Source organism: Sebastes fasciatus, chromosome 4 (assembly GCF_043250625.1).
Source record: "Sebastes fasciatus isolate fSebFas1 chromosome 4, fSebFas1.pri, whole genome shotgun sequence".
Classification (NCBI taxonomy): domain Eukaryota; kingdom Metazoa; phylum Chordata; class Actinopteri; order Perciformes; family Sebastidae; genus Sebastes; species Sebastes fasciatus.
Genome location: NC_133798.1, coordinates 26238267 through 26263014, shown reverse-complemented (window position 1 = coordinate 26263014; position 24748 = coordinate 26238267). Strand labels below are relative to the sequence as shown.

General features: G+C 42.1%; 1 protein-coding gene across 1 annotated transcript; it reads right to left on the bottom strand.

Annotated features, from left to right (window-relative positions):
- Positions 1-941: 941 nt before the first annotated feature.
- Positions 942-24198, bottom strand: hgfb (hepatocyte growth factor b). The gene is made up of 19 exons (XM_074633205.1): positions 24027-24198; positions 22272-22431; positions 21907-22019; positions 21180-21294; positions 19010-19158; positions 17473-17593; positions 15786-15904; positions 12133-12298; positions 11909-12042; positions 10983-11076; positions 9669-9799; positions 8307-8336; positions 7652-7757; positions 5936-6010; positions 5230-5379; positions 5019-5125; positions 4416-4558; positions 2464-3468; positions 942-2399 (listed from the first exon to the last, which is right to left on the bottom strand). Exons 1-18 carry the CDS (start codon positions 24073-24075, stop codon positions 3289-3291), a joined length of 2142 nt encoding a protein of 713 aa, XP_074489306.1. The 5' UTR covers positions 24076-24198; the 3' UTR covers positions 942-2399; positions 2464-3288.
- Positions 24199-24748: the final 550 nt, after the last annotated feature.

Sequence of the window (24748 nt, the reverse complement as noted above, 5' to 3'; positions counted from 1 at the left end):
TGCACTTAGCCGGGGTCAAGACAGCCACTCAGCCTGTGTGTGTATGTTTGAGTGTGTGTGTGTGTGTGTGTGTGTGAGTGTGTGTGTGTGTTGTCCTTCTGTCCGTCTTCTTGTTTATGTCTACATTTCTTGTCTTTCTGTCCGTCCAGCTGACCTGCAGATGAAAGCAAACTTCTTACACTTCATCTCCCTTTGATGCTTCTACAGTATCTGTTATCACAGGGTGTGCTCTGTTTGTGTGTGTTTGTGTGTGTGTGTGTGTGTACTGCATGCATGTGTGTGTGTGTGTGTTGTGTCAGCATCAGCGCACACAGTGTGCATAGCAACAGAAAAATGTCGATCCTCGTGTATTTTCTGCTTGCTCCAGAAGTTCCTTAATACAGCATCAATGGATTCACAATTAATCTCCAGCTCTCAGTCCCCACTTTGCTGCGCTCTTTCACCTTCACTCACACACACTCACACGCTCACACACACACACACTTTTATCCCCTTCATATCTATCTTTCACTCCCTGTCTATTAAACTGTGAATAGGGTGACAGCAGAATACCGCCATTCTGTTGTAGTACTTGATCAAGGACAGCTACAAGGCTGAAATAGGTGGTGTGTGCGCATGTGTGCATGTAAGTGGATGAGAGTGTGACTAAAGATGCGGGAATATGTGTGTGTGTGTGTGTGTGTGAGTGAGAGAGAGAGAGAGAGAGAGAGAGAGAGAGAGAGAGAGAGAGAGAGAGAGAGAGAGAGATTAGTAAGATTACCAAGACATCTTTATAGTCTCTGTGCTACTGTGGTGCCATCTTCTGGTGGGGAAGCACAACAGCTTTGACTTAATTATACAGCGAGCAGGAGGACGGGCTGAGACGAGACACATTTGCATTCAGAGCACCCGTAAAATAGGGCATTCAAGGGATGCGACATTTAAAACGAAAAACAAAACTCTTAGATTTAAAAAAACCCATTTAATATAGTGACAGACATCATTAAAACATTTCAAATAATTGCTGAAATTGGGTTTAACATTTAGCATATTGGATAAGATGACATGAAATGTATAGTGAATGTACATTATACAGAGAACATGAGACAGTACTGTACAACCTGTAGAATATAGCAGCTTGCAGCATCTTTCAGTGCACAAACATACACACGGGAACATTTTCTCTTATACATACGTTAATTCAGTCGTAATATATAAAGCCACTTCGATCATTTATAATGCTAAAATGAGATGCGTTAATTTGTTTCAGTCAGTCATCTCAGTGAAGCATCCGTTACAGACGATGCGGTTACAAAGACCGTCCCTTCTTTTCCACGACGAAGTTTGAAGTGACAGACTTTTGTGACGCTAATATCCAGAGTGGATTGAAATTGGCGGTCTGCCAAGGTCTGAGTGTGGGGAGATGATAATTCATTCAGCTCAGGCTCTCTCACACACACACACAACACACACACACACACACACACACACACACACACACACACACACACACACACACACACACACACACACACACACACGAACACTCCTTCTGCAGTTTTCTTTTTGCATACTGCAGAAAAACTTTCAAAAACAGATGCACACACACACACGCGATGAATTAACACTGTTCAGTTTTGTATAGAAAGAGCTTGTGTGTACACATGAATGTTACATTTTCTGCTTTTTTTCAGATCCTATAGACGGGTTTCTTGTATACAAACGTTACTGGGTGCGTGTGCATTCAGGGGGCAAAAACACTTTGGCAGCCGATTGTAATCAACGTAGATTTTGCATTGTTTGTACATTCTTGTTGACTAGACTAGACCCCTGCAGAGTCCGACCACCAGATACCAAATCATATGCATGTTAGTATGAGATTTGTTGGTCAGACATAAGTGTGATTTGACTTGGGGGGAACTGGATTGACACTCCGGTCGGAGTTCAAGTTACGTGAGCCCCTCGTGATGGCCGCCGCCAGACACTTTTTCCTTAGCGATTCCTCAACAGGCATAATGTTAATATAAAACTGGAGACTTGGATTGGCTGCCCCGGTAGACTATCAGACGTCTTCCCTTCAAAACGTAATGTTATGGCATACCGCAGTGAGTTTTCCCCCGCCGTAGTCGCGTAACGTTACAGCAATTTAGAGCCGTAACGAAGTCTTGCATCACTTTAAAGTATTAAGGCATAGTCATTTATAAATATTTCCTTAGAGTATGGATCGATCACCCTGTTGTTGATCAGTTCATTTTGATCGATCTGTGGAGCATGACCGCTCGCCATAACCACCCGCTGCTTTGCAAGCGCTGTGTGACGAGAATGCTTTTGCCCATCAAGCTGGATCTATAATCTCCTCCTGTTTTTTTGCAAAGGCATGTGATCCCCTCAGAATATTAAACATTTTCAAGCCATCTTTTCTGCAGTTGGTGCTGTAACAACTCCTTCTCATCTCTTTGTTCAAGCTTTGCAGCTTGGCTTCGCTAGATATGCCGTGTTTTCTGCCCCCTAGCTGCGCGCGCATTTCTGTGATGACGTCGCACAGAAACCCGTCTATAAAGCTGACCAGCCATACATTCCTTTCATCTACACAGAATGCATAGAGCACGTTCATATATATATATGTATATATATATGTATATATATATACATATATATATACAGTCAGTGGCTTTGTGATATCATTAAAATACTGAAAATGGAGTTCATTTTGGTGTTTCCGTACAGAATATCATTTATCTGCCCACCACGACATTCATTTCTCTTGTCACAGATCTATAAGACCCAAATCACTGTTAGAGTGTCACAGACACACTCATTAAAATACTATGTACAGTAAGGACCACTTTATCTAAACCCCCTGGAGACGTGTGAAGCTCGACAAGAGTGCCCTTAACATTGCCCTACCACTGGATAGTTCTCTACAAGTGGCCCATTGATGTACTCTACAAAAGGAGCTGCTGAACCACTGCACTTTGGTGTTAAAACATTCAAGTAATGCCAGGAATCAAGAGTATTCACATACACACATACCACTCTGGTGGATTTGCTACCAAAAGAAAAAATGGATGAAACCAAATGTTTGCCTGGTCTGCTCCCAACTCAAAGAATCAGTATGGTATCTGTTTACGATGTGTTTAAATCACAGTGTTTCTCCATGCATTCATCTATTAAGAGTGCTCAGATCAGGTTTTTATTGATCTGTGGGCTATGCAGGTATGACCGACATAAAAACCAGGTGTCCTGAGTGCACAGCTGGATTTACAGAAGTAAAGGTTTGATTTAGTCCCCCTGGTTCTGCTTCATTCTCTATTGAGGCTCAGGGTTTGGGTAATATCTGAAGACCTTGTAGATCCACTGTGCGTAGAAGGGCACATTGATGAAGATGCCAGGCTGGTTGGCCCGAGCGCAGCCTCTGCCGTGGACGCTCACTCCCATAATAACCCTGATGTCGCCGTCCTGACACACAAGAGGGCCGCCGTAATCCCTCTGCAAAACAAGAAATAGATGGCACGTTTTTCTACGTCGCTGGTTGAGAAATCGTCATCGTTTACATTTATGACAGCAGGGTTGGACTGGCCATCGGGAAGTTCGGGAAGAATCCAGGATGGCGGATCCATTCCAGGCCCAACCAGCCGGTGGTCATATTGATATACTGTATGGCCCTTGGACGTGGCATGGGCCAGCCTGGCCCTCGCACACAGCACAGAGCAGAACGCTGCCCGTCAGCCACTCTGATTCTTTCAATATTAAGGGGGAACATGAGCGGCCCCTCCAAATTTGGACTGATCCTCTGATCATTTTCAGCGTCATCAGCGGTGACATGCTGATACAAACTGAGGAGGCAGGTGTCAGCAAGACATCCTAAAGTGTCTTGAAGGTCTTCAGCCCTTTATACCACAGACACTGCATTAGTGTTAAAATTACTGCCAAATTTTTTTCAAGGCTTCCGCATAAAAGGCCTCAAAGTCCCGGGCAGAATTTCAGTCCCAGCCCGTCCCTGTATGACAGGGTTAAATGGAAGCAAAATGCATTTTTAAGCTCTCAGTGGCAGACAGCACCACCAGTATTTGTGAACACGGACAGTTATTCTCCAAAGCTAGAAACCACAAAGCCGAGGCTTTGATCGCTGATGAAATTTAGTGAAACAGTCTCCAGCTGCTCTATTTACAACGGACTGAATACTAAGCCTACGGATTCAAAGAACATTTGTTTGAGATGTGGATCAAACTGAGCTTTGAAAGGTCTGTATTGAACCAAGGCGCTAATATACTCATAAATTCACACGGGGTACAATTACTGTATCCAAAGGCCTGTTCAGATGGTCGAAAGGCACCATATGAATTCTAGTTCTCATCACTGAAACGGATATTTGGCCTCATGATTAAACGGTAAAACACCTCACTGGGAAAAGAATATGATAAGTAACAGCTTACCTCACACACTCCCTCGTTCCTCTTGCCTCCTGCACAGATCTTGGTGTTGGTGATGTGGAGGTTCCCTCTGTGCATCTCTCTACACCTCGCATTACTGACAATGGGCATGTCGACCGCCTTCAGCACGTCATCATGACCAGTGCCTGAAAGAGTTAAAGGTTTATTGCCTCTGTTCTGTTGTAGCATATGCAACACAAATGCCACCATTGTATTGTAGAACTCCTACGTTTCTGGCACCATATTGTAATAGAACATAAATATAATATAGTGCTGTATCATATTTAGCATATTTAAAGAGCACGGAGGGAAGTCTGAATGGTTTATACAAAAGCCATAGCGCATTTTTACTTTTATTAAAAATATCAATCTTCTGTGATACCGTCTGTATATCAAGCCACCCAACAAGCAGCCCTGAGTCAGAGTTGAGAAGCGTGACGATACAGTAACCAATTATTTGAGAGAGGACTGTGTTACAATATACTTTTGTGCCTACAGAATAATCCAGGACTGCTGCAGGAGAAATGCAATATAAATGCAATATATGGCACACCTGGAGAGAGGATACAACAGCCGTAGTGGAAGCAGAATATAGTATATCATTACCTTTGGTCTCCCCCCATCCATACATTTTACATATCGTTCCTTCTGGGATGGAGCACCCATCCACGGGGAGCTGAAGTGTGTGAACATTGTCTGCAGGGAGGGCAGGCCTGGACGTATTTATTGCACGTAGAAAGTACAAAGCATGGTCAACATCACACACAAACATACAGTACATCAATATATCTTTGAGATGATTTTTCCAGGTACTCACTTAGACAGCCTTATGAGGGCTAAACTGGAGCCCTCGGGGCCACATATCACATGAGCTATGCTCACTTCCTGTCTCTTGGACCAGTCAGTAGCGCCCTCTCGAATATCTGAGACTCCCAGCCACACCCGATACTCGCTGAGGTCTGGAACACTGAACACAGAGTTAATGCTTAATAATATATTCCACATATAACATATATATCTCTCTCTGTCTTTTTGCTGCTTCTATCTATATTTCCTGTTTGTCTGCAATGTTGTTGTTTTTTATGTATAAATGTCACTACTGTTTCTACTGTATTAACAACTGTGTGTTCTTTTCCGACATTTAAACTGCATGTCCTGTTTTTGTTTTTGTTTTGATGTATTTTAGGAAGCCTTTTGTAACACCATGGCAACACAAAGCCTTCTGGCTAATTCTGATATTTTTTATACCATGTGTATTTAATAATTTACACTGTGCCTTCTCAAATAAACTAAACTAAACTAAACTAAACTAATATTACTCTCTATAAACTCAGACTAACCAGGACAGACAGTAGCAGCTGAAGAGAGTCCGTTATGCTTGAATAAGAGAAATACATATGAACTGAACAAATGTATCTTATAGTTAATACACTAAGGGTATAAAAGCAAAATGCACTGACAGTTCAAGTTTCAAGCAAAAAGAAAAGGAAATGACATTAACAGACAGCGAGCGTTGAAGTTACCATGAGGAGAAGCACTGTCTGTCAGTGAGTACCCATTCCTCTCGTATTAGTGAACCTCCACACCAGTGCTGCGACCTGAAAAGAAGATAACAAAACACAAACAACACATCAAGGAAAGCTGTGAAACACCGTACACAAACTGCTACTGATGCTGTTAAAAACTGTATGTTGGGAAGTCACAGAAATCCAGTTGTTCCCCAAATATGTACAATTTGAGGAGAGGGACATAGAGTAGTACTATGAAACCCTAACAATACAATGTTAGTCTATAGAACCACATGACTAAATGGCCTTGATCACATCTTAAACTTTACAGATGTAGTAGTGCAGAACTGACTGTATATAGTAATTTAGAGCATAGACGGTGTGTTTTAGAAGTCTGACTTGAAGGGCTGTTTTGTACCAGATTACAGCTTTAAGATAATTCGCATCTGTAGTCCCTTGGCAGGTCAAAACAAAGAAAGCATGACAACAAAACAGTACAGAGTAAAAACATAAAGTTATTAAGGCTGTCAAATGCAAAATCGTTTTGGCGCCACTAATTTCTTCAACGCATTAACGCAATTGATCTTTCGGAGGTTGTAGCGGGCTCAGTTTTAAAGCTAGAGTGAAGATGACTGGTATCATATGAAACTAGAAATACTAAGAAATCCACTGATACCAGCATGTCATACTAGCTTGTCGCGAATGAGGTTAAAGAACGCTCCGAACTTGTGCTAAATTTTGGCGAGGAAAAACTGGCATGGTCATTTTTTTCAGCACACTGACAGCTGTTGTTGCCTGTTGGTCTTGAGTTTGCCATTTTTTTATGCTAAATGCAGTACCTGTGAGGGTTTCTGGACAACATCTGTCATTGTTTTGTGATGTTAATTGATTTCCAATAATAAATATATACATACATTTGCCTAAAGCAGCATATTTGCCCACTCTGATGTTGATAAGAGTGTTAAATACTTGACAAATCTCCCTTTAAGGTACATTTAGATAGATAAAAAATGTACGATTCATTTGTGATCAATCACGGACAATCATGCGATTAATCGCGATTAAATATTTGAATCGATTGACAGCCCTAAAAGTTATACAAGAAAGAACACACAACACGCAATACAAAGCTATACACAATAGCACATGGAATTTGTATGCTTGTCTGATTAAAAGCAAGTCAGTACTCGAGGTTAGTGAGTACATAGCTGAGCAGTTTTTAAGTTGGTTTTGAAAGTGCTGATAGAGCTGCAGCTCCTCACATAGTCAGACAGGTTTGTTTGACTGATTTGTGGCTTTCAAAGAAAGAGCTGATTGCCCAAATGCAGTGTGGCGAAATGCTATTTTACAAACTTGTGTAGCGGATACTCCTGAGGAAGGGCCAAACCATTATAAATGTTATAAACCAGACACAAATTACCTTTGTTCTACCTCTCTATGAAGCAACTGATGGATTAGAAATGTTTGACATCGAGGCTGTTTCTGTGTTTAAAACTATACACAACAAAAAAATAGAAAAAACAAACCACATTTGTTCAAATATCTGCATGCAGGTGTTTCTAAGCATAGTAGAAAGGCCTCTGAAACAGCATTTGAACCCTCCAGTGAAAACAAACATGACAAGAAAACTAAATATTGTTATGAATTCAAAAGGTGGTCTGGGCAGGATGGCCTACTGTTCTTCTTCAGTGGCGGAGGGAAATGTGTAGAATGTCAAATGCACCGCCGTACCCTTTCTGTATGCTGACCATCCAGCTGCCGTCTGATATGCCCACCGGAAATCCTCCCACAATCCTGATTCTTTTATGGACAAAACACCTCACAGAGGACAGCTCACCTGGAAAAGCACAAACACACACAGATACGAATAAAACTCATTCACAGGCACAGACATACTGTAGTTAACTGTGACATATTGTTTACACGGTCGCGATACACGAGGCACTTGAGCTGCCTAATGATCCACCACGATCATCATTATATATAAAACATAACCAGTCAGTCTCATGAGGCCATTAATTAAAGTAATTATTGAATATGTTCATATCACACATGGGCGTGAACTATGTATATCAAGAGATTGAGGGGTTTATCCTCTGTTCTTGAGTTATTATCTGTACGAGTCCAACGCACAAACACTCCTATCTATCTATACGCACACAGAAACAGATGCCACCATGACAACGTAATGTCCTGAATTATGTGCTATAATAGCTGGACATAAAAATGACTCCATGAGGTTCTGAAAACAACAAAACATGCCTCGGAGGCTATCAAATACAGATCAGCAGCTGAGCCACTCACAAACAAAGACAGACAGACAGACAGACAGACAGAGAGGCAGACAGATGGACAGACGGACAGACGAGCAGACGGAGACACTCACCGAGAGGAATGATGTTCTGCGAAGCATCACCTGCAGAAAGTAGAGGAGACAAACAAGGGATCAGGGAGTATTAACCGATACAAGATAAGAGGCGACCTCACTCAGGGGTGCAAATTTCACGGAGGCCACCAGGGCCCTCGTGTTTGTCTGCCATGTCATGATCATTTTTTTCAAATCTGGAAGGCTTTAATTGAATGTAACAAGCCTTAAAAGACGTAAGCCAAGTTGTAGCTATTTAGCATTTACCATGCTGACCATTTTCTAAAGCAAGATAAACTTTTTCCTTTAGTTCCAGGCAAGCAATCGGTGTCCATCAATCAATTAGCACACTGTCAACACCTGCTTATGTTGTGTAATCCATCAACATGTTGTCAACATGACATTATTCTTGCATGTTCATGCAGTTTACACGACTGCACTGCATTGCCTCACAACGTTAGTGGAACTTTCGACAAAAAAAAAAAAATCTTAAACACAGCAGCCTTATTTACACAATGACTCGCTGTGATGTAGAGTATAAGAAGTGTGTAGTAAATAAGCTGCAACATGCAAAATGATCTCCTTTAAAAGCTGATAAAAGGTTTATATAAAAAATACAACCAGATGATCCATTGATACCTGTGTAGTTTTGATATAAACACTATGCCAACGAAATACAGACTTTATTTTAATTGTCGATTAATCTGCTGATTATTTTCTCCTTTAATCGATTAGTTGTTTTGTCTATAAAATGTCAAAAAATGGTGAAAAATGTCGATCAGTGTTTCCCAAAGCCCAAGATGACGTCCTGAAAAGTCTTGTTTTGTCCAAACTCAAAGATATTCAGTTTACTGTCATAGAAACCAGAAAATATTCACTTTTAAGAAGCCAGAATTAGAGAATTTAGACTTTTCTTTCTTAAAAAATTATTCAAACCGATTAATCGATTATCAAAATAGTTGCCGATTAGTTGAATAGTTTGAAACTAATCGATTCATCGATTAATCACTGCAGCTCTAATACAGACACAGATACAGACACACCCACAGTCATGATGCCTCTGGCTCTTGGTCCATGTGGGAATAGTTAGAAGGAGCCCTCCCCTGTCTGTCTGATGAGTTGTGAATCTCCTCTGACACACACTAACCTGCGAGTGTGGACAGATCTACACACTGCAAATAAAGTGTGTGTGTGTGTGTGTGTGTGTGTGTGTGTGTGTGTCCAACAACCAGACAGAGTGCAAACAAATCTACACTAACTCTTTCTTAGACCATGAAAATTTAAAAACTTTCAATTTCACACAGCCTCACATTGTTTTCCCCAACTGTGTGTCTCTATGTGTGATTGTGTGCAGCTTGTATGTACACGCTGCCATGGACTCACATGGTTTTACAGTGCAGTAGTCCCAGGGAATGGCGGAGTTGTTGGTGTAACACCAGGGACCATGTTTGTCTTTATCAGGGTTTCTGCAGTAGTTTCCCTCCAGGCCGGCCATCAGCATGCCTCTCTCGCCACTGGACAAACACACAAACACAATAACTTATCTTTCATCAACATTCAGTAAGCCCAAAAGACAAAACAAAAGGACGTTTTTCCCCCCCCCTTTAAGCAGATAATTCAGCTGTTGATGAAAGTAAAAGGGATTTGCTGGCGATTTATAACCGTTAGTAAAAGCTGAACAAATTTTGCCAGATAGGATCTGGACAGTCAAACTGCACAGCTGTGTAGGCTCTGTCCCTCCGGACAAGATAAGGAGGTGATTTGCAAAGGAATTACTCACTGAGACAGTATGCATCCACCTACACTCACATATCTAATACATGCAGACATATCCCACACATGCACGAGTTTTTAAAACTACAAACAGAGCTCTTTCTCACGCGGAGGGAGGAGAACTATAAGGGAGACATGGAAGAGGGATGCTGGGTACCAAATCACAGCGATCCAGAGTGTGTTATTGTGTTTAGCAGCTAGCATAACAGCCAGCTCTCCCTGTGACTCCCTAACCCTGACTTTTGACCCCTGGGCAGGAGCCAGGCGGTGGAGATGATTGGCTTTGAAGTGTTCCTACAAAGGAGGGGTTTGGGGTCAGAGGCGAGGAGTGAAGTGTATATCCCCCAGCCAAGTTATCACTCGGAGTCATTCCTGCTGAGTTAGGTCATCTTCAGGGAAACACTTCTCTAACCATTAGGAGAAGCTGGAGCGGCTAGTCACGGCACCCGCAGGAGCCGTTTTCTCCTCTGAGGAACAAGAGGCCTGACTTGATCCGCTAACAACAATAAGACGTAAGTAGAGGTCAATAACGGGTCGCCTCCCCGCACTAACCATCGCCGTCTCAGGTTCGCACACATGGTTCTAAAAAAAAACACATTCCCCTGCACACTGAGGCTGTCATGCACAAGTATCACAAAGAGCTAATTTCTCCTGTTGAAACCCATGAAACATGAATTTTCTGCTCATTATCAGTGATTTCCTTTGATCCCGTTGAGCTTTAAAAAAAAAGAAAAAACCCTCTGCACTCTGTTAGACTCTCTCTGATGGGTTACATGCACTAGAGCTGTGTGACATCTTGATCTCTATTTTAGGCAGAGGCGCTTGTCTGCAGTTTATTGATGGTGCGGGTCTGTTTTGTACATCATAGGAGAGAGTTTGGAAAAGTTATTAGGTTAGAAAGAAGCAGGGATCCGCTGGGCTGACCTGTTGCTGTGGTCTCTCCAGGGAGCACAGGGCAGGTTTGATCTAGTCCTTGACTGCTCTCCTTGGTAATTCTCCCCAAACTCTTCATAGCAATCTGGATTTGGACAAAAAGAGGAAATCAAATGAGACAGGCATACTTCATGTCTATATGAACAAAAAAAACGAAACAGGCAATACTCGACATTACAAAGCTTCTATAAACCTTCATCGCCACAACAATAGTTTTCTTTACCATACAGTATTGTTGTACAGTACTACAATCTATTTAACCTAGTCAACTTTAGGCAGAAGAAACAACCCTTAGTTTCGGAGCTATCGTGGTTGTCATTGGATCCAGAGTATACAGCGCTGGGAACACAAAGAAGTCGTCCACAATGATGCCTCGTGGGTCGTAAATAAGGTTTTGAAGCTGTCTGTCACCCTGCATCTCATTTCTATATGGGAACATATTCAACCCTCCAGAGTAGACCACAACACAACCTCAAAGAGGGTTTGAAATCCCAATGCGAGGCTACATACTCTCAAAAAGGTCCCTAAGATCCCCTGGGAAATTTACATTTGTGTACTCAGCCATAGATCTACATCTTTTACTTCCAAATCTCTCGCTACCCCAAAAAGACTCCAATCCAGCACTAATCCGTCCACTCCATCTTTCACTGTCCAGTGAGACCTGACGATGCTGAGCTGCTGTCAGAGCTCGTTTATGTGAGGCGAGGTGGTCAGTCCTTCCCACAGTCCTGTAGGGCTACAGCACTCCGCAGGGACGGAGAATACGTGGTTACAAGCCAAAATGTGCGGTTACAGGGTCTCATGTGAACTCGCCCACAAAATATGAAAATATAGACTATTTCTCTGCTTGGGATGTAGTGGAAATCAGCTTTCTCCTCGCTGTTTTGAGCGTCAAATAAAGCTGTTGAGTCTCTCACCGCTGACAGGCCTGTTTTGGGTGCCGCACTGAGGGATGTTGTTGCAGGACATGGTGCGGACTCTTGGGTCCGTTGTGAAGCACCATGGGAGTTGTTGGCCATCTGGATTCCGACAGTAGTTTTCTCTCAGGTCCCTGGAAAACACGGAGAAAGTCGTCCTGTAATCTGCTCGGATATAAGTGCATGCAGGTGGGTGAGTGAGTGGATGTGCGAGTCTGACTCACTTGCAGGGGTAGGCTTGAGGTATGAATGTGTGGTTATGGGGATACTGAGAGTCCCAGCGTTGGCAGATGAGCCCGGTGGATATCACGTCCACTGTCCCCCGATAACCCTCTCCTCTGCCCTGGTAACACTCGGTTGTTTCCACCACATTACTTTTAGGAGGTGTTTCTGTGAAATAGCAGAAATATATTGATTGTCAAGATAACAAACAGCATGTTTATATTTACTCAAATAACTTTAATGAACGTGAATAACCAGATGAATGATCAACATCGTCCTTCAGCCTTTTCTAACGACACAAGCTTAGACAAGTTTTACAGGGTAATAAAAAAAAAACAGGTCTAGTAGTTAAGACTCTTGGTCTTATGGTTTTATAGTTGCAACACAAAAGGTGTTTGAACATCAACCAACAAAAAACACACTTTATATTTCCACATTTGCCTGCCATGCCGCTCTTTTCTCACACCTTCACTCAACGGCGTTTGAAGCACATATTTAAAACACTGATAAATGCAGAGAACAACACTAAACAAAAGGCAGCTGATAATTAAATGTGTGTAATCCAACGCCACATTTGTTAGAAATGGTGGATGGAGAGATGAGAGAGACTGTGAACTGCAGAGAGAGATGGAGGTGAACGAACTTCAGATTAACTGTGGCGTTGCATTGATTCCTTGATGAACCGGACTATAGATTATAGAATAAAACATGCATAGCACACTATACTTTTTCTATTTGCCTGCCCTTCATTTATTATAACTTTTAAGAGAGGTTTCTGTGAAATAGCAAAGATATATATAAAGGGATGAGTGACCTTGGTCAAGGTAACATACGGCTCTATGTGTACTCAAATAACTTGAACGAACGTCAATAACCAGCTGAAGGAAAAAGTCTGATGAAGATTGCAAAATCGCCCTTCAGCTTTTTCTAACAACCCAAACTTATTCAAGTTTTACAAGGTAATAAAAAAACAAGTATAGTATTTACGTCTCTTGTGGTTTTATAGTTGTTACATGAACAACAACATAACCCCTAAAAAAACAAACTTTATATTTCCACATTGTCTTGCCATGCTGCTCTTCTCTCAAACACCTTCACTCAACGGCCTTTGAAGCACAGATTTAAAACACTGGTAAATGCAGACAACAACACTAAACAACAGATAGCTGATAATTACATTTGTGTTGTTCCACCAAATCTTCAGGTGTGATTGTACCAAAACAGAAAAAGTATATAATTTGGCTGTTTAATGGATTGTCAGATTAAAACTACATTTTATGTACAACTTAAGTGGGAAAAGGAAACTGAACGTCACGATTTCAGAAGAAGAATGGCATTATGTAACACTAACAGTCTAAGGCAGCAAGGATGCTGGAGGCAATGTGGTCATATAGATGCAAATCATGCACATATCTTCTGGAGTCGCCCAAAAATAGAGCCATTTTTGGGATAGGGTGAATTCAGTATTGAATGAGGTATTAGGATATATAAGTGTTACATTTTATACCAGGGCAATATAACTACAGTGGTGCTGAAGGAAGATACATATTTGGTTAAAATCCTACTCACAGCTGGCAGAAAGGCCATTACAAGAAACTGTCTTGCAGCAGCAAAGCGAAAGAAGACGAGTTTAACAGAAAATGGGGAAAAAATGGATTGGGTATAGAAATAAAGACATAGGCACTGTATAATTTTATTGACAATAATGTAAGTTATTGGAAAATGTTTAAATAAGAAAATAGTTCTGTATACTGCATCAGCTTTTTGGTTCTAAGTTTCATTGTTATATTTGTGTTTTATTTGTGTATGTATAAAGGCAATAAAGACTTAAGTGACAAAAAAAAATAATAATTTGACCTGCTAGTTCATGCTGCGATTTGCATAAAAGGCAAAGACATGGATAAAAGTCACATTTGTTTGAAATGGTTGATGGAGAGATGTGTGACCTGCAGAGAGTTGGAGGTGAGCTTTGTCAGATTGAGGCGAATTTAAGATGAGCTGTGGCGTTGCACTGAAACCTTGATGATGAACCGGACTATAGATTATGGAATAATATTCTACACTACACTTTTTCTATTTGCTTGCCATCCTATTATTATTTTTTCCACTCACACACGTCCCGACTCCGGTCGTAAATATCACACAATGTAGGAATTTATCTCCCAACTGTCAACATCAAATGATCCAGACTGTAACAGACAATTTGCTCCGATCGGGAGGGATGCCCAAATCAATTGGCCGAAAAATTCCAGTGCGTCTGCACCCTCGGGTCTTAAAGTATTTACATGAGAGGTGCAAATACTTCCCTTTATCTGTTTATAATCAGATTGTTGTAGTACATGAACAGTGAATGATTTAGCACAGAGGAAATAGTCAGTGTAGTTTGTGCTTTTGACATGATGAATGGCTAAACAGCCTCAATGTTTCGGCCACCTGCTTTCCACAGAACAGCTCACTCTGCGGGTTTAGAAGAGCTGCAGTGTAATGAGGCTGATGTGGCCAAAATTGGAAAAAACAAGGCAGGAAATGTTATCTGCTCCACTTTTCTTCATAGAAGGGCTGCTCATTACGCTCAAGCGACGTACACAAGTTCATTAGCCTGAACATTGTGCATGGTTGTATCCAACAATGTGCAAAGCTGCAGATCTTCAAAACTCTAAAACAGACATTTTCTGTCCATACAATGCGTCTAAAAATAGATTTGCACCAGTTGTGACAGTAAACAAAAGAGCAGGCCTTGACAAAAGAACACTCTGTCTCTCTCCTCCCTGCCTTGTTTTGATTAAGACTAACTGGGTCGTAAACTTGGTCTGTTCCCAACAAACTCCATATCAGAGAGAGAGGGCAGGAGGGGGAGACAATTTTTTAGAGGGGAACAAAAAAAGGGGGAACAGTGAATCACCGGGTCCACATGGAGGGGTGCCATCTAGTAAACATGGTGCCAGGACTGCTGATGATTCTAGCAGGCAAACAGGCCAGTCACAGACCCGGGAGAGAGAGGCTGAGCCCAACAATAACACCAGCTCGCTCTCTGTTTTATGTTCTCGAGGACCACAGTGGCTGTCTCAGTGACTCGTCACTGATTACAGGTCAGCTAAGAGCATGCAGTATCTGCTGATGTACTACTAAGTATAGACACCCAAAACACAGAGCCAGACGTGACACATACACCTACGCATCAATCACACCGCTTGCGGTAAGCGTATGAGGTGTAATGAAAGCAATCTGCTTGTAGTATGTGTGTGTGACACTGGTGTTGTGTCTGTATGTGTAACAGGAGGTTAATGTGGAGCAGTAACTGAGCCCAGTGCAGTTTGACCACCACGCATGAGAGCTGGCATAGAACAATAAACAGCAGTCCAGTGGCGTAGGGGGAAAAATAAACATTCTGGCTATTAGAGAAGACATAACAGAGCCAAGCTAAAGAGGGGAACTCTGTGTGTGTGTGTGTGTGTGTGCACTCTATAGTATAAGCCAATGAGAGGGAGAGGAGTGGTAAAATGAAAGGTGCAGGAAGTTGTAAATTCTGGTGCCGTCAGTCACACTTCGTGAGTCTGTACAGAACACAAACACACCCACGCAAAGAACTGCATAGACTTCCACTTAACATGCATGACATTCAACCACACACAAACAAACATGCATGCATGCTTACCACAAACTTTGATGTTGCAGTACTCCCACAGCATGTTTGGGTCCGTGGTAAAGCACCAGGGTCTGTGGCGTCCGTCTGGATTCCTGCAGTAGTTATCATCAAGGCCCTTGTCAGGGTACCTAATGCAAAACATGCAGTAAAACAACTTTAATGTATAGACAAAAGTGATGTAAGAGTGAAAAAGCATTGCACAAAACAACTATCACACTGTTGTATAACCCATAGCATACCCCAACTCTCTGACTGAAAGTTAAAGAGGACCTTTTATGGCGTTGTGCTGTTTCTCTTTCCTTTAGTGTGTTATATAGTTTTTTGTGCATGTAAAGGATCTGCAAAGTTACAAAGCCCAAAGTCCACGCCGAAGGGAGTTATTCTTCCCAACAGAAACACTGCTCCTGAACTGTCTGAAACGTCTTGATTGAAGTCCCGCCTTTCCTTCCGTAACGTAGTGATGTCACCAAATAACACATTTGCATAACGGCTAGTTTGGCACGCCCTCAAACAAAGTTATTTAGAGCGGAGCTGGAGTGGAGTCCGAAGAGTGAGGTTTGGTTTACCGATCACAATAGACAACAGACTGGGCTTTTCGGGGGGGCGGTGCAGGAGCTCAAATAAAGCGTTTTAGACAGATGGTGAAAAAAGGCGCAGCAGCACAGCCGGTGTGAAAAAAATAAAGCGTTTGTTGAACATTAAAGCATGTAAACATGTTCTAGTAGAAACCCAAAATACAAGTATGCACCCGAAAATAAGCATTAATAGGTCCTCTTTAAGTTATATAGTAGCACGATACACTAATAGTCACGTTTCTCAAAGCCCAGACGTGCCTGGAAAGAGAATCATATATCTATTTTGCTTCTGAATACTTTGGAGAACAGAGTAGAAGTGGAGAGACAATTCACTCTTGCACGCAACTGAAGCATTAATAACAGGAATGGTGCAAGGACTCCATCTGTGAATCTGCTCAGAGCTCGGGGGAGTGAGGAAGATAATAGGCTGCACTACCACAGGTGTTCTTACAGTAAGTCATCCCAAAGTCCCACATCCCTCCAGGCCTGCAGTACTGTATCAGGCTGTGGGACCCCTCTCATTGCGTTAGTGCTATGAGCAGTCTGGGACCTCATTTACACAAACACAGGGATGATTAAGGATGTGTTAACAAGTCCACGCTAATCCGGACCACCTGCCATACGACTAGCTGGAACACTCTTTTCTTGACACAGAGTCACGCGCACACAGCGGACGTGCACATACACAAACCATCAGGATCATGTAAGGAATACTTATACAGACTTAAATATATGGCCTCCCTAAAATAGGTATAAGCTTATCTCACGGCTTGACATGAGTGTGCCTTATAATCTATCAAGAGCTTAAAGGAATTTGGGCCAATTAAGTAAAAATGAAGAGTGTTCCCAGCGTAGTGCTGCTACAAACATACAATTACACACTGGATTCTGGTGGCATTCCTTCAGGGAAAGAAACACTGGCTGACTCCTAATCACTCCAGCGTCGGTGCACCACAACCTCTGGGAATTATCGTGTGAACTTATTATTACATAAAGTATTCTCATGCTTTTTTTGCTAAATTATATGTATCCATGTGTGTGGGCTTAAGTGTCATTGAGCATGCACAGCGTAACGTGATGCTGAGTGATGCAGATGCATGTGAGTGTATGACGTGGGTTACCTCTTGGGGTGGTACAGGTGTTTGTGTGGATCTTCCAGGTCCCAGCGCTGGCATTCCTTTCCACTCTCTGTGTGGTCCATGGGTCCTCTGTAATCTTCCCCATTACAGTTCACACACTCAACTACACACACATGCAGACACACAAACACACATATAGCAACAGCTTAGAGGAATCAAACTATCAAAAATACACTTAAAAAAAATGAACCTCGAACAAAAAAAATTGAGAGCACAGAATGAAAATAAATCACGGTACTTTTAATGGTATTGCTATGGGTTGACAAAGCAATAAACTTGGAATTTAATACATTCTAGGTCATGATTTTATGCCCCAAAATGGTCATGCAACATTTCTGCAATATAACCCTTCATAAACAGTTGATAAATCTGCCTTAAGTTCAGCCATTATACACATACACTTAATGTAAACGCACTTACTACGTGTCACACTAATGATCACTAATCTTTGATGGAGAGAAGGCACCGTGTTTTGCGTGGCGACTAGTACACACTGTCTAGTGTAAACAACAGAGAGCATGCAGATTAGAAACAGATGTTTATGAGTCCACCGCTGTCATGACAGAGCGCATTTAATACCACTGGCTGCATGTGTACGTGTGTGTTTGCGCACGCCATGCTTGCGTGTCTGTGTGTATGTTTCCTATTAGGACCAGCTAATTTCTGGAGAAACCCTTCCAGTCGTTTTCTCTTCTGGTTAAACGCAGGGCTCTCTATCAAAATAAAAAGTCATTATCTATGTTGTACAGCTTGTGATAACCCAGTAGGGACACCATATGTGAGTAGGAGAGCAAGAAGGATTCCCGTCCTGTCTTATCGAGCCACATCCTCATTAAGGTGATTCAGTGTCATATGTGTGGAGGAAACAACCCCTCTGACAGCATGAATCCGCAGGGATTAGATAACAGAGGTCATTATCATCCCTTTCTTCAGACAGACATCAGTGCCTGACAGTAATATTGTGTCTGAAACACCAGTGGGAAAGTGTTTTTCTTTTCAAGTTTTACTTATCCAGACCCATAACTCGAGCAGTTACCTTCTCCGTGTGCCACAGGGATGGATAAAATAGCTAACAATGCATCTATAGGAGACGACAGGGGATTAATATCCTCTAACATTCCTCTTTAGGTTCAAACCATTTACAAAACCTGAACCTGATGGAATGAGAGAGGACAGCATAAACTGAACCACACACCTGGAAACTGCTGCAGCTGGCCCCCGAAAATAAAGAAAATCGGTGCCCCACACACACACACACACATATACATACACACACACACACACACATAGCAGAGCACATTTAGAGCCAGCTTTGCTCAGTCCAAGGCACTAGTTTGTGATTGCCTAATTTGCTGCAGCTCATTTTAGACTATCAAGCCTCAATTGGTGAGGCAATTTGCAACTTGGAATGGACATTATTTTAAGATAAATGTCCGCTTGGATACATTCAGATATATTTTGTGTGTGTGTGTGTGTGTGTGTGTGTGTGTGTGTGTGTGTGTATGTGTGTTTGGCCTACCCTGTGAACACTGCGGTATCCCACACTCCTGGTGTCTGAGGTGTGGTCGGGGGTCAGTGGTGAAGCACCAGGGGCCAACGGTGGAGTTGTCTGGGTTGCGACAGAAGTTCTCTCTGAGGTCCTTCTTCCTGAATCTCTTCGACATGAATCTGTAGAGAGCAGAGCCGCAGTTACACAAACAGGCGCATGTATCAAGAGACCGCACGCCAAATATTTCAGCTGGCATGCAAAGCAACTTCTTTTTGAAAAGCACCCAAGGTCGCAGTGTCTGTTGTCTTTTTTTATACATCTCTGACAGAATGACGAATCCTCTACTCATTTGTGATAAAGCTGCTGCTGATGGTTAAAACCTGCCTGTAAACATGACCAGTGGAAATTAACAAGTGTAAAAGTAATTGATGGCGACGCCGAAGGGTCGACCCTCCGATGACATGATGTTACTAATGAGAGAAAACACATTGATATGTAGAAGAAATGTTAGTTTTCCATGAAGCTGGTTCTGAATGAAGTGTAAACACTCTGACAAATGACTCATATCTTCTGCATCAGGCGAGCACACGGCTGTGGTCACCAGCTGCGATGATGGACGTAGTGTAGTCTTTGAGGCAAGCTGTGTTTTTCCACATGATGATGAAAAGATAAAGTTCTGAAGTAGTCTCTCAGTGGAGTGGATAATGACAGAAACGAGAAGGCCTTCGCTGGGCAATCAAAAAAGAGGAGACGGATAAAAATGCAATTTGTTCTTGTGTGTGTGTGTCAGGCAGAGTTTCCCATGCCTGTAAGCCAACTGATAAAACATACAAAGCGCCTGAGTTTAATTACCTGATCTACAGAGACGTTAATAGCAGTCTGATAAAGCTTTGGGTTCACTGGAGGTACAAACGTACGCTGCCCTCTTTGATTCGTCTGCTGCGGCGACATCTCACTACAAAGCCTTTCAAAGTCATTTAATACCTCTGAGTAGAGGGGAGTGGAGGAGGAAGGAGGTAGCATGAGGTTCAAAGATAATAAAGGTCTAAGACGTATGTGTCATTTCTGTGGTTCTCTGATGGTTATTAATATCTGGAAAGTGATACACTTTGTCCTTATTGTACTGGTGTTTTCATTGTCTTCCCTTGATGCACAATAATGTAATCTTTATTCTAACAAAGATGATGGGAAAAGATAACACACTGTGTGTCATTTGTGTCATGTTTCAGAAACCATAATAGCAGTTTTTATCCACTTAAAGGTGCTATATGCGAGATTGGGAGCATTTATGTTGATTCCGAACAGCTAACAATGAAAACAACGGAAAGGTGGGCGCTACACTTTGGTGGCATTGGTCCGGGCGGCGTTATTAGCTGTAATCGCTGTATTAGAGCAGTGTAGAGAAGCCTGCGTGGCCGGCCCGGCGATGTCAGTAAAGCATGGAGAAGCTCTGATTACAACAAACACAGAGTGAGAGTGACTTCATTCTCTGCTCAGGTAGACATTAATCCTCCATATCTTTACATAGCAAATAGTTGTTTGCTGCTATATTAATACTCTTGAGTATCATATAGGGAACCTTTTAGGATAAACTACATCCACAGTAGACTGAATATGAGACTAAATACAGTGTTAGACATTTTGTAAAGGATAAATGCAGTTATCTTGATGCTTACCAGGCAATTACTAAAGATCAGTGCAAATCTAACTTTCGTAATCCTTTAGAAGACATTGGTTCACTTACATCTCTTGTCTTTAAACTCCACTTAATTGGCTCTTTTTTTCCTACTGGGAGATTTACTGAATCACAAAGTATGCCTGCGTTATTGAACAATGAGCTTTATCTGGGGGATGAACCTAAAGTTTAACCAAAGGCTGCATATTAGATATGATCCTAATCCCAGTAAAATACACACACACACACACACACACACACACATAGGTTGCACACACACCTAGATAAACAGTAGGGCCACAGCAGGAAATGATCTGTGACTCTGTAAAGCGTTACGATGAGGTCAGTTCTGATGAATGACTGCTCCCAGGAGCCTAATCAACCTCTAATATATCACACTCATATAGACACAGACACAGACTAGCCTCTAGCTACTAGCTAATTGCATCACTAACAGACCAACACTAACAGTAAGAAGCAGCTTTGACACCACTTTGTTTGACATTGTGGTGAAAAGATTCTTACTTGTGTTCATGAGGAATTGAAGAGGCCCAAGCCTGGCACAGGATCCCGCCCACCGTCACTGACCTCCGCCCCCTGTAGCCCTCACCTGTACCCACAATGCACTCCCTCACATAGTCTGAAAGAGAGACAGAGAGAGAAAGAGAGAGAGAGGATGAGGAGAGACATGATGACAGCAAAAAGAGAGTGAGTAAGTGGGATGCGCCAACAATCTCATTGCGAGTGCTGTGTACACAGAGCCAGTATGGATGATGAAGAAAACAGACAGAAGGAGATGTTCGGCTATAATGCCGAGCTTAACGAGGACGGGACAAAGCCAAAAGCCGAATCTGTTTTCCTAATCTTCTGCAAAACATTTGGATCCAGTAAAAACGGGCTGCACAGCTTGCATGTGTTCACTGTTGTGGTCAGTCAGAGTCAAGTGGGACGGGGGTTTCCGTCGTTTACACAAACTTAATGACAGAAAATGAACCATAATGTGCTGCGACACAATAAACACGACAATGGTCCTAGCCCTTACTTCACTTACTCTTGAGGGATCATAATGAAGCTGCAATTACTCTGAAAATATGTATTTATAGAGTTATAAAATTCTCCTGCATATATGAAAACAACAAGGAGTACTCTGAAGCATTGCTGCTGATTGGCTGTGAGACTATATAGCGACATATGGTGACACCACTTTAGTATCAGCTGGTAAAGACAGAAAAGGTGGAACAGAAGAGGGCACCTTTCTTTTGATACAGTTGGTAGTTGAAGTCCTGTTGGCTTTGAGCTCCTGGCGAGTTCCTGTCGAACGACAGCCACTGGCATTTCCTGTTTTTATGATCATAGAGGAACGCTCTGGAGAATAAGGAGGAAAGTGAGAAGGAGAGATCATGGGAAGAGTGAAGTACATAATGACGAGGCACAACTGTTACATGAGTGTGCAAATCAGCTAGAGGAGGCCTGCTAAACAAGCCGGACAACGTTCAAACGGGAACCACCACTTCACTTCTATTGACAGCCATTCATTCACAGTGTGGGGGAGTCACTTTTACCAGACAAAACCAGCCTGCAGCTGAAAGGGTGAAGCTATAGTAGAAGCAGACATACCTGCAGCTGAATGGGAGTCTCCTGTTGCGGCTGCAGGCTTTGGCACACTTGGCCAAGCTCAGCTTCTTGCTTTTGGTCAGGTGCGAGGAATCGGGAGACACGGCGACCAGCAGTACACCATCAGTCTTCTGGTAGTCCTGGAGCGCATTTCTTTTGCCCTCTGATACACAATTACATAACATGTCAATGACCATTCTGCAGATAAGTCTGCCACCACAAGGTCTATTGCAATGATTACAATAATTATGGTTTGTTTTATTTTTTATTTGTACTATAAAGCGGTGGTTCTCAACCTAGGGGTCCTTGAGAGGTCCAGGGGGGGAGTCCCCAAAAAAATGGGGAATAGTTTATTTTCACTATAGAAGTGAGTTCAATGTGAGTAAGAGTCATAAGAGTGACTATTCTGATTATAGGTTTCACTTCCTCCACGGTTATCTCCTCAACTGTAGTTGACAACTATAGATTTAATCATATCTAACAACCACAATATTCTCAGATGGAGCTCCCTGAATCAAAATCTTATCAAATGGGGGTTCGTGACCTAATGTGCATCAATTTAGGGATTCATTGACATGAAAAAGGTTGAGAACCACTGCTATAAGGCATATAAGAAACACTGAATTGAATTTTACTTTTAAGGTAAACAAGATTCATTATTATTATTATTAACTAACATGCACACAAACACTGTTGCAAACCACTCTCTGTGGTCTGATGGGAAATCTGCTAATGAGCCCAACTAGTCTGAGAACACTAGCTGTGCAACAGCATACAATGTGTGAATTAGTCTGCATTAACTGTTATTAATCTACAGGACATAATAGGATGCGCAGTCATTTATCACTGAATGAAACCAAGGCTGACACACACACACACACACACACAGTGAGTGGACTCAGTAATGTGTGTTGCCTCAGTTGTTGGCAGGTTTTCTGCAAAAATCAGAGAGCCAGTTAGACATTTACATCTAGACCAAAGAGCTCCTTCCTCCTCCTCCTCTTCCTCCTCCTCCGCATCTCAACCCTCTGCTGCCTATATGCACTTCAGCTGATTCAAGGGCTTTTATCAAAACAGAAAAAAAACTTAATCATGCAGAGTTTCTGTGCCTGAAAAGCTGTCAACTCGTCAGGCCTATGGTGTAAACAACATAAACAATCAAGAGGTGGTGTTTCAGATTCAGTGGGACTATTTGGGGATGCTGTGAGCAACCTGAGGATCACATCATGTTGGTCCGATCCTCAACTTGAGTCGTACAGGATGCCTGAAGCACTTAATTTGATTTTAATATTGGTAATTTTGTGGGTTGTATGTATTCACTTTATCATAGAAGTTATTTATCGTGTGATCCATTCAGTGCGTCTTAATGCGTCCCTATGCGGCGTCATGCGCTCTGGCACGGAGCGATAGCGCACTACAGCAAGAGTTGAGATACAACAAAAAAAAACAATCTACTAGATGTTAGTAATAATACAATAATCGTTTTTATATATCGTCCAGGAATGTCCAACTTAAAACATGTTCTCAAGACTATGAATCACTTTAACCACACTGTCTTGTTAGAATTAGATCCGAAAAATAAATCATAATGAACAAAACCCTATATATTATAGGGCTACAGACTAGATAGGGAATGCAGGAATATTAGGCTGCATGCAACAGAACATAAAGTTATATTAATAAAGCCTCTGTTAACTCGTGTTTGCACAGACAGCCCAGCGTGGCAGACCTTAATGGTTTTATCCAAACTCAACTTACCAGAACAAGAAATGACGAAGAGTCCGAAAATGAGCTTGTAAATCCACATCGCCGCGTCACGGAACAACAGTTTTTCAGAGACAAATGAGAGGAAAAAAACTGCTGCTTGCTGCGCTGTCGGACTGCGACCAGGAGATGTTGCTTCCACCACTGCACAGATGATGCGTCTCCTCTCTAAAGTACTTCCTCTCCTCCCTCCCTCCCTCCCTCCCTCTCTGTGCGTGTGTAGGACTTTATCTCTCTCTCCCTCTCTCGCCTCTTCTTTCTCTCTTCTTTCTCTTTTCAATTAAGTGTTCCTTATTGGCCTGAGTGTTACACAATGTGGCCAAAGTTTCAGTGACAGAGAGTTGGATATGTCAGTTTTCATATCCTTATCAGTGAATGATCTTTAAGTCACTGTGTTTGTGAGTGTTAGGCTATTATATGTTACCATTATGTCCCTGCTCTATAAGCAAGACCTCCTATAATAAGAGTCCTATTATAAGAAAAAAATACAGTAAAAGTAGGGCAGTCCTCAAGAAATTCTTACGATTTCGTTGACTAATCGATTAGTCGATTTAATCGATCTTTAAGTTTCTCCACAAAGAATCACACAACAGCACCACTTTAAACCTTGTGTTTACCAGAGATGTGCTGCTGCTGCAGCACGTTCTCATCCCAACTTTGTCAGACCCCTCATGCGTCACTTTTGGCTTGCAGTAAACACGTGCTTAATGTTGTGA

Bases quoted from the DNA above. Each gene is read 5' to 3' on its own strand.
- hgfb (XM_074633205.1), bottom strand. From the start codon at position 24,075: ATGTGGATTTACAAGCTCATTTTCGGACTCTTCGTCATTTCTTGTTCT. The intron at 12,043-12,132 runs GTGAGTCAGACT...CGTGTTTTCCAG, and splicing joins CCTCAAGCCTACCCCTGCAA to GGACCTGAGAGAAAACTACT. The intron at 3,469-4,415 runs GTAAGCTGTTAC...CTTGTTTTGCAG, and splicing joins GGAACGAGGGAGTGTGTGAG to AGGGATTACGGCGGCCCTCT.